Raw genomic sequence first — 9519 nt, forward strand, 5'->3', positions numbered from 1 at the left:
AAGTGGGACGTGGGACAGTGTGACCTGTTCCTACATACTGCCCAGGAGCAGGGTACCACTGTTCTCTGCCATGTACTCGCTGTAAAATTTTAGGAAGCCTGTGTGCAAGTGTTTTGATGCAATGTCCTGGAATACTTTTCTTTACCTGCCCTAACAAATTATTCTCTTTCTTTTTCCATTTCACAGTATGAGGTACTTTGATAGAGCAGCTTTATTTGTGGAAGCTTGTCTGAAGTACGGGGCGTTTGAAGTTAATGATGATACAAATATCCTTTTTCTGCAATCCTGTTTTTGCATCTGTGTACTCATACACAGTGAGTATACATGAGCCAGTGTTAGATGAACGAAGCTGCACAGGAACAGCAGTTCCTGTTTGTATTTTCCTGGTTGTTTAGTTTGAAGGAAGTGTAAGGAAACAAGAGAAAAAGTGTCATTTGCATAAATCCATAATGTTACCTCCTGTGTTCTGTGAGGCCTGTGGCACTGCAAAACAAACTAAAGGTGGAAAAAAATAAATACGTTACTACGTTCTTTACAGAGTTTGGAAATGATTATTCCCGCCTGTGTAGTGAAATCAGTGGTTCAGTTATCTTTCAAACACTGTACCTCAGGAAAAAAAAAATCCCCACATATTGAACCCCTCTGTACACCAACATAGCATTTTAGTGATTGAAATCTTTTATGAAGGAGTCAGTTCCAAGACAGTGAAAACAAAGAAAATTAAAGGTCAAGATCAGATGAGTTGAAAATGCAGTAAGTATTTTAAAAGGTATCTAAAATTTTGCTTACTACAGTCTGTACATCTAACCTGGTGTTCTGGAAATTCTGAACAGTTGCTCCAAATTTGGTGTTTAGGTATATTCAATAAATAATAATGCATATGTAAATAATACCTGATGGTGTTTTATGGAGTCATCACTGATTTCAACTTGTACAAAAGTCAGTAATAAGTGTGTAAATACTTACCATTTCTTAATTTCTTTTGCGAGTTGTGATGTAGCATTATGGTAGGTACTTATATGAAATGTATCTGGTTCATTTATAGCACTCTGCATATTGCCTGGTAAATGCTAATGTGCATTCAGTAGCAGAATTTAAAGCAACAGTTTTGCCTTTATTTTTGCTGAGAAATATTGGGTTAGCACAATTGGCAGCAACGTTCAGCAATTTTAGCTTGGGAGAGCTAAGCAGCGAGGAGGAAAAAAATTCTCATTTTTTTCATTTTTCTATGGATTTGTGTTTTCCTTAATGCTTCATTTACATAAATTGATCCATGCTGTATATGCAGATTATGCCAGAAGCATGAAGCTCCTGGGCTTTAAGCAGGCAGCTGTTCACTTTGCCTCAAAAGCAGGAGAAGCTGGGAAAGAGTTACTGATGGAGCTCAAACAGCCTAAAGAGGACGTGACACAAGAGTAAGAGTTTCTTACTGATGAGATGTGGGTTCTCTCTCGGACTAAGATTCCACTGCGTGAAAATACTTCTTCTTGAATCGCTGTAATAGCTGATATCTGTGATTTGAGCAAATGTTGTTAAATGTGTGTGGACGCAAGATTAAGAACGGTTTTATGTTTATTTTTTTGTTAAAATTGTCTTCGTTTTCATGAGAGGGGAAAGAAGCCTATGATAAAATTAAACAATAGTATTTCCAACTTTTTCAACTATAGCAGAAGGCAAAAATTTGCTGAAAGAGTTCTATACCTGTGTAAAAGTCTATTCCATTTACTCCTGAAAATCAAATCTTTATAGTTCTTTACTGCTGTTGTATGTATAAATGATTCAATCTGTACTATAAAAATATAAATATATTTAAAGAATAAATACAGATCACAAAACACACCATTCTTTCTTGGAACAGTGTTTTCTCAACTTGAATTTTCTGTTCGAAAGTCCTCTTGTTTTAAATAGCTTCACTCTCTTGTCATTTTGATAACTGTTTGAATGGAACCTTTAACAGTTTTACTTACGAAAGTCTCCTAACATTCCAAAAATCCGTGAAACGTCCTGTTTTTCAATTAAGGTATTGTTATATTCCATGTTATTCTAAAGTGTGCACTCCTTGCACACCTTAGGGACTAAATTGTGCTGGTTCCTGGGATGGAAGGATGGGGGCAGATCCTACCTCAAAAGCAGCCGGGTAGACTCCTGCAGAATATTCAGTCATTGCTGTGTTTGTTATTCAATGTGTAATTAACAACAGGTAGAAAACACATTGTGCAAATCCATAATGTTGGCTGTCTAATTAGATGCTTTTTGTGGTAACACATCTTATGGTCCAGATACTGAAGGATGCCACCAAAAACATCTTTTCTCATTTTTGGCCAGTATTTCAGTATTTAAGTACTCGTTTTCATTATTGTTTATTGTGCCAGATGTATCCTTTCTATTTATTACTGATTGACTGAGAAATCTTACAGTGGATGCTGATGTTAAATTGCCCTTGCAAACTGAAGACTGTGGCATGTGAAAAGTGGTCTTGGCTTAAAAATAAGATTATTCTTCATACCAGGTCGCTGGAGATACTGAAGTTTAATACAAAACAGTGAAAAGAATCATATTGTGTAAAAAGGTCTCTCATTTGAATATAATTAATGGCTTGTCTACTTAAAGTAATAGTGTATTGGATTCTCTTTATGTTTGAGTATTTGTGGATAGTATTTTACATTGCTTCCTAGACGGGCACCAGTTTCAGGACATCTCTTTAACTCCATAAACCTTGTAATTCAAATCTGAAATAGCGTTTCTGATACAGTTGGGATGGTTGGGCTTTTCAATAATGATGTTTTTCATACAAATTGAAAATGTGAGTTTCATTGTTCTAAACAAAAACTGTTTTAGCTGCAATGTATCTTATTCTTTCGACATCTTATATATGCTACAATGTACTTTCTGTTCAAGGTATTGTGGGCAAGGCTTATATAGTTACTTTAGCTTGGGGAAAGTAAGGACACAATTAAATTTACCTTCAGTTGGTGGGCAACAGAGTTGAGCATAATTAATTGTAATTAACAAAAAGCTAATTTCTGGCTTTCGTTGACTACTACATCACTCTTCAGTTCCTCCTCTTTGATTTGGTAGCAGTACTCATGGCCAAGGCTACTGCAGAGTGAATGTGAGCACACGCAAACTTGTTCTTTCACAGATCATGAAGAATTGTTTGTCACTGAGTCTCTGGGTCTCTGCTTTAGCATACACTTGGATTTATAAATATAATGTTTAAAAACCAACACATTGCAAAGGCCTTTAAATACTGAATGTTTCTATAAGCTTCTGAATGTTTCTATAAACTTCAAAGTGTGAAGGTTACGGAATACGGCGCGGCATTCCCAACTGAAACCTTTATGATGAAAATAGTGTGTAGGAGTGAGTGAAAAGTTTATTTAGATAATAATGCGGTTGCACTACAATAATAAAAACAAACTTTAAAAATCTCTTTGTGTCTTTGTTTAATACAAAAAAGTAATCTGTGGTACTGGGATTGAATGCAGATTGTGTCGTCGTCATTTTGCCTTCTGGACTGGGACAATGCTCAGGATTGGTTTTAGTAGAGGAGGTGATTATTCATGCTCTGTATTAGTCATATTTTCCATATTAGTACTAATGAAACGTTGGTTTTGAGTAGTATTAATTCACAAACTTTACTAGCAAAGATGAAATTTGTACAGGTTGAATTAGAGCAGGACATTGTCTGCACTTTCCGAGAGTTTGGAACACGCAAAGAACGTGAACTGAAGGATTTTTTTTCAAGTTTCCAATAAATATGACTTTAACTCCTTCAAACACATTTGAGAATTCCTTCCTCAAACCACTGCGAACTATTCAAGTAGCAGCTGAAGTTCATAATCTGCCTTTTCCAGGTTTTGCACTTTGAAGCTTCTGTCAACAGCGAAGTCTCTAATGCAGCCAAAATTCTGGAACCTGCGCTTGACCATTCCTGGCAAGGAAGAGACAGCAGAGGAATTGGGTTTGCGAGCCAATCTATAGAGATTATCCATTTGCATTTGACCATCAGTCTTGTATTAACTGAGTGAGTTGTTTGTGTGTTGTTTGATTATCAGAGCAGATTATTCAGGAGTTATTTTAAAATTCTCTTGCAAAAGGTCAGGACCTTTGCCCATAAATAAGGATTTTTTTGGCCATTTTGGTTGTAGGTGGAGAACACCTTACAGCATGACTAATGAGGATGACCCCTTTCATTGTATTATATGACTCATTTTGTACTTGTATGACCAGCAGAAAACCAGGCATACGATTGAGTCTGTAAGGATTCATAAGTCGTCTTCGTCTCAGTGACATATTCTGAAATTTATATGTATGAAGCTCATTCTGTCCTGTAGAAATTTTCTCTCTTGATCTGTGTGTTCACGCTCAACGAGTGGTTCTGCAACCTGAGAGCAGCTTCTGGTAAACGTTATCATGGGAATCTACCAGTAGTACTTAATTTTACAAACAGGGCTGGTTTTTTTCAGTTCCTGGTGTGATTCTTAAAGAAAGGAACTCCAAATAATTTCAATTTTAGGATAATGGATTTACTTGTAATTAAAAAGTCTAGGAAATAGTCTAGCAGCTTAGTTTCAGTATAAGCAGGCCCTAATTAGAGTTTTAATTGGAGCATGGTGTGCCTCGTAATAAAGGCAGTCTCTGTAAATTAATCATATTGATTAAGTGTCACAAATATCTAACTTGGGTCAGTTTCTGAAGTACTCCAAAAATTGTTATATATTGTGTGTGTGCATGTAGATACATATATATACTCATATACATATATTTGATTCAGGGAACAATTATGAAAAATGACAAAATGAATTATTTTATTGCAGCGTAAAAAATGATTAGTACTATACTGCAAATTATTTGTAATTTACTTTCATTAAAATGCAACCAGTCTGCCAATTGAGAGCCTTTGCAGCCAGATAGAGGCGTGTATTATACATCAAGGAAAGCTGCTCCAGAATGTTGATGCGTTCAGTGTCTGAGTAAATAATCTAAGAGACGATGTTTTGCAGCAGTTGGCCCTAGAGACGCAAAACAAGGACGATCGGGGATTCTTTAATGGGAAAGAGGTTTGGTTTGGGTGATCACTTGCTGCCCAAAATTGTATTCTAAAAGCTCAACTAAACATGTAATTGCTGCTGAGCAGTAATAACAGCTTGGCAAAGAACATGGTTTTTATTTTAATATTTTATTTACTACTTTCTCAGAAGAATTCAGCACAACTCTGATATTAATGTGACCATGGTAAGATAATTCGTTAATGATCTCTGGGTAAAAAAATTGTATCCATTGATGTAAGTAGTGACATAAATTCTTTATTGAGTCTGATACTGACCCATCAGTATTTTTGAACTGAGACTTGTTGATAGTTGTTTAGTTTCTCCTTGAATGCTGAAGGTTGGAGCCACAGCTGTGATGGTTTCTGAGGGTCTCATCTGGTTCTGCTGGAAGGCAGAGGAATGAGCCAAGCTTTAGTGTTTCATCATTTCCCTGTCTGAGGACTAGTGAAAACTGGCTCCTAAAATTTCTGTATTAAGTCAGGAAAATCAGAGAGGAGGAAGACAAATAGTCTTGAATGGGTTGTGCTGAGGCCGTATCAGAGTTTTTCACACAGACTGGTTGGGGTTGAAGGGACTTCTGGAGATCACCCAGTCCAACCCCCCTGCTCACGCAGGGTCACCAGAGCAGATCACACAGGATCGTGTCCAGGTGGGTTCGAATGTCTCCAGAGAAGGAGACTCCACAGCCTCTCTGGGCAGCCTGGGCCAGGCTCTGCCACCTCACAGGAAAGAAGTTTCTCCTCATGTTCAGACGGAACCTCCTGTGCTTCAGTCTGTGCCCGCTGCCCCTCATCCTGTCGTTGGGCACCACTGAACAGAGTCTGGTCCATCCTCTGACACCCACCCTGAGATATTTACAAACACTGATGAGATCCCTCTCAGCTTCTCTTCTCCAGGCTGAACAGACCCAGCTCTCTGTCTCTTCTCGTGAGAAATGTGCTCCAGGCCTCTAATCTTTGGAGCCACTGGACTCCCTTCAGTAATTCCTTACCCTTCTTAAACTGGGTAGTCTATGTTTGTGAGAATATCGCAGCAATTTACTGCACAGAGATGGAAGAACAGTCTCTTCCTTCTTGTTCAGTTAAGGCAGGTGGTGATGGTATCAAAGCTCGACAGAAGTTTTCAAGACAAATGAGGAAAAACCAACAGAATTTGGGAAGGGAAGAGAACTTGGCAATTCTTAAATTGAATGGGAGAGGTAAGATCTTTTTGAAAATCCTTTTTGTTAATGGCTGGGGAAAAGAGGGTTTTAAAAGGCTCCTGTTAAACGCAGGAGTGGGAAAATGGCAAAACACGCTTGGGGGATGGATGCTGCTGATATATTTGGAGATACTCAAAGCATAAGAATTTTGCTTGAAAGTGACAGATCTAATATTCATGAAGAGATTCAGCAGAACTGTGTTCTCACCTCTCCAAAGGCTGTAGTCATAAAAATTAAATAGCCAAGACAGTATGTGTTCATTTCCGAAAAAGAAGCTACAAAAATAATTCAAAGCCTTTTCCAAACTCATACCTATGTGCATGAGTTGCTGGCATGTCCTATGTTGCTTGGTGTACGTGGGATCTCATCGAAGTTTTAAGCTATCCCACATGCAAGATGTATGTTGTCCACATGTATTGATTCAATGGGAGAAGAGGGATCGTTATAAGACCTGAACACTGGTGGATTTGGACATACTGAATTTATTTTCCATGGAACCAGTCTACAAACATTCTTTGCAAGTCTGAAACCTTCCCTAAAGGATGGGCAGCTGTTGACAATACATACAATTAAACTTTGCTGTCCATGTGCAAAGTATTGTATTTTTGTCCTTTGATCAAAAGACAAGGTCTACCTTTTTCAAAACACCTTGTTTCTGACAAGTATTTATTATGTGTAGTGAATTAAGTGATCCTGTGAAAGTGCACACTGACAATTCAAATGGAAAACACTAATTTACTTCCTGTAAATTTTAATGATAAGAAACAACGAAGAGAGACCGGAGTTGCATAGATACGGCCTGTGTTAAAGAATCAATTACCAGAAATCTTCCAAGCTCCTCTAATAGAGAACACTGACCTTTTCAGAGCTCTCTATTATTTTGCTGTCTCCTCATTCCATCTGAACAAATGAACTTGTAATGAGTTGGGAATGGAATGACCAGACAGCCAGAATGTGGAATACTGAAAAGGGTAAAATGTCATGTGTAGGTTGTAGGTACACCGTGTAAGGGATTATGGCTCATCCACCTGATTTCATCTGCTCTGGCAGAATCACAATAGAAAACCTGTAAGTATATAAGAATTAGAGCATCTCTCTATATATTTAATTCTTTACATATTCTAGATTTGTTTCTGTTTAACTTGTTATTATTTGCTTTGTTTATGCTAGATGGTTTTCCAGCTTGGACGCAATAATTCTGGAAGAAAAGAAAAAACATATTTACGGAGAGAAGGGAACCAACTAAGATATTCCAAATGCAATTACAGAAGGTAAGTGGTGACCCCTTATGCCTGCCAGAGGAAGGGAAGCTGGGGTTTGATTTCAGACTTGGAAACCTGAGATAATCAATTGCATGACACTGGGTTTATTTCCACGGTGTTTGTTGAAATGGTCCCTTTTCACGGGTTAAAATTCCCCCAATTGCAATCGCCAATGTTGTGGAGCAGCTTATGGTCAGACGCTGGGGGTGAAGTGAGGGCTGGCTGTGGGACTCCGAACTCAGCAGGTGGCAAAAGCATGAGTGTGTAGATACTACTAATAATTATAATATTAATAATATAATGTCAATTTTATTAACAAACACCATATTAATATATTTATTGACATTGAATATAATAAGAATATAATAGTAATTATAATATTAATAACACTTCTTCAGATCGACTTTATTGGCCCAACCTAGTGCTTTTCTTCCTGGGATTCAGGTCCATCAGTTTAAAATACCTTTTTCCACGTCATTGTCACCACTATTTCATTTAGCAAATACTGCCCGTCATTCAGTGCGGTTCCCACCGGCAAACTCCGTTTCAATGGCTGCTTTCCAGTGGGTTAGTGAGTGACACTATTATATAGTGTTCAAACCAGATGCCAACAGGTGCCTTAAAAAAAAGGACAGTGTTTTGTCATTACTTTTCACCCTACAGTAGCAGGAGATAATGGAGTTATATTAGACGTCTCTGGCTCCTATTTCACCTGCTGCAACTAATAAAAAGCTATAGGCAACATATTTCAGTTGCTAAAAGAAGGTCGTCTTTGTGCTTTTTTGGTGAGCGGTCATTTCGTTTCAAACACTTGTTCATAGTTATGGCCCTAGTGAATCAATCTTTCGTTGCTGTAAAGCCTGCGTTTTTAATCCAGCCAGAGACTGAAGAATACTGAATTTTGGTGACCCTTGGAAAGCATTTTTCCAGCACTGCTTGTGAATCAAATTTTACAGTAGCTTGTAACAAGCAGTCACAGATCTTCACTCAAAAAAATAAGAAGAAAAAAGCACAACGTATGTCTTCATAGATCACAGTTAATATAATATATAATATTCACAGTCCCCTCTTGGTGAAGCTGCCAGCATTTGCACAGCGATGCTTTCACATCACTGCTGACTGCAGGATCTAGAGGCTCACTAACAGAAAGTTTACCATATATCTACATACGCGTCTTTTCCGACTATATTTTTGTTATTGTCTTCATGGTTGTTCCAGTACGCTGAGTTATTAAGTTTTCAGACATGTTTTTACTGCAAAGTGCAGTACAACACATGCAGGTTTGGAGGCATACTTCTTAAATACAAATGAAATATTAACTCATTGCAGCACATTTCCAAATACTCAGCGTATTCTACTACAGAGACAGATTTTTTTCTTGTATTCCAGATAACAGCAATTGTCAAGTACCCATGTTCTTTTGTCTGAGTTTCTACATCTGCCACTTTTTGGTTTCTGTCTCTAGTAATGCTTTATATAAGCAGTAAATTCATCTGATATTTTATGTTACTTGCAGGAATAGTATCTTCTCCTTACATCCAAGTTATGTCAGAAAGTTTTGTTGGTGGTTTCCACATAATCTTCTCCAGGCTCTGTATCTCTTGTCTGGATTTACTGTGTAATTCCTTTTCTGTAGCATTTTCTGCAGATAACTGCTGCAGGTGTCGTTTTCCAACACCACATCTTTGATCACATCACCGAGCTCATGTAGTCCTTATTCACCGTGTCCAAATGTTGGTCTTACCTTCCAGCCTCAGTTCTCAGGACTCCACCTCTGAACACTTGTTTTGATTCTTGTGGGGTTTGATGTTATTTTCTTATGTTTGGGAGAAAGCTTTTTTTCCTTCTTTTTTTCTTTTGTTTCCTTTCTTTTTGTTTCCTCCCCTTTTTTTACAAAGCATCTGTTTTTCAGATGAAGCGCAGAGTATGAATTTATGGACAGATGAATGGCAGCGAGATGACCCTGTGAACAGACTGTTCTGTCTCAACTCCACTTCTATGC

General features: G+C 37.7%; 1 protein-coding gene across 4 annotated transcripts in view; it reads left to right on the forward strand.

The window, feature by feature from the left end:
- The window catches only part of WDR11 (WD repeat domain 11), a 44343-nt gene extending 40912 nt beyond the window's left edge, over window positions 1-3431 (forward strand). For all 4 annotated transcript variants that reach the window (XM_065843576.2, XM_065843577.2, XM_065843578.2 and 1 more), the window contains exons 28-29: window positions 187-266; window positions 1262-3431. In XM_065843576.2, coding sequence (XP_065699648.1) covers window positions 187-266; window positions 1262-1419 — 238 coding nt within the window. In that variant the 3' untranslated portion in view covers window positions 1420-3431. The remainder of the gene's footprint in view (window positions 1-186; window positions 267-1261) is intronic.
- Window positions 3432-9519: the final 6088 nt, after the last annotated feature.

Source organism: Patagioenas fasciata, chromosome 8 (genome assembly GCF_037038585.1).
Source record: "Patagioenas fasciata isolate bPatFas1 chromosome 8, bPatFas1.hap1, whole genome shotgun sequence".
In the NCBI taxonomy this organism is placed as follows: domain Eukaryota; kingdom Metazoa; phylum Chordata; class Aves; order Columbiformes; family Columbidae; genus Patagioenas; species Patagioenas fasciata.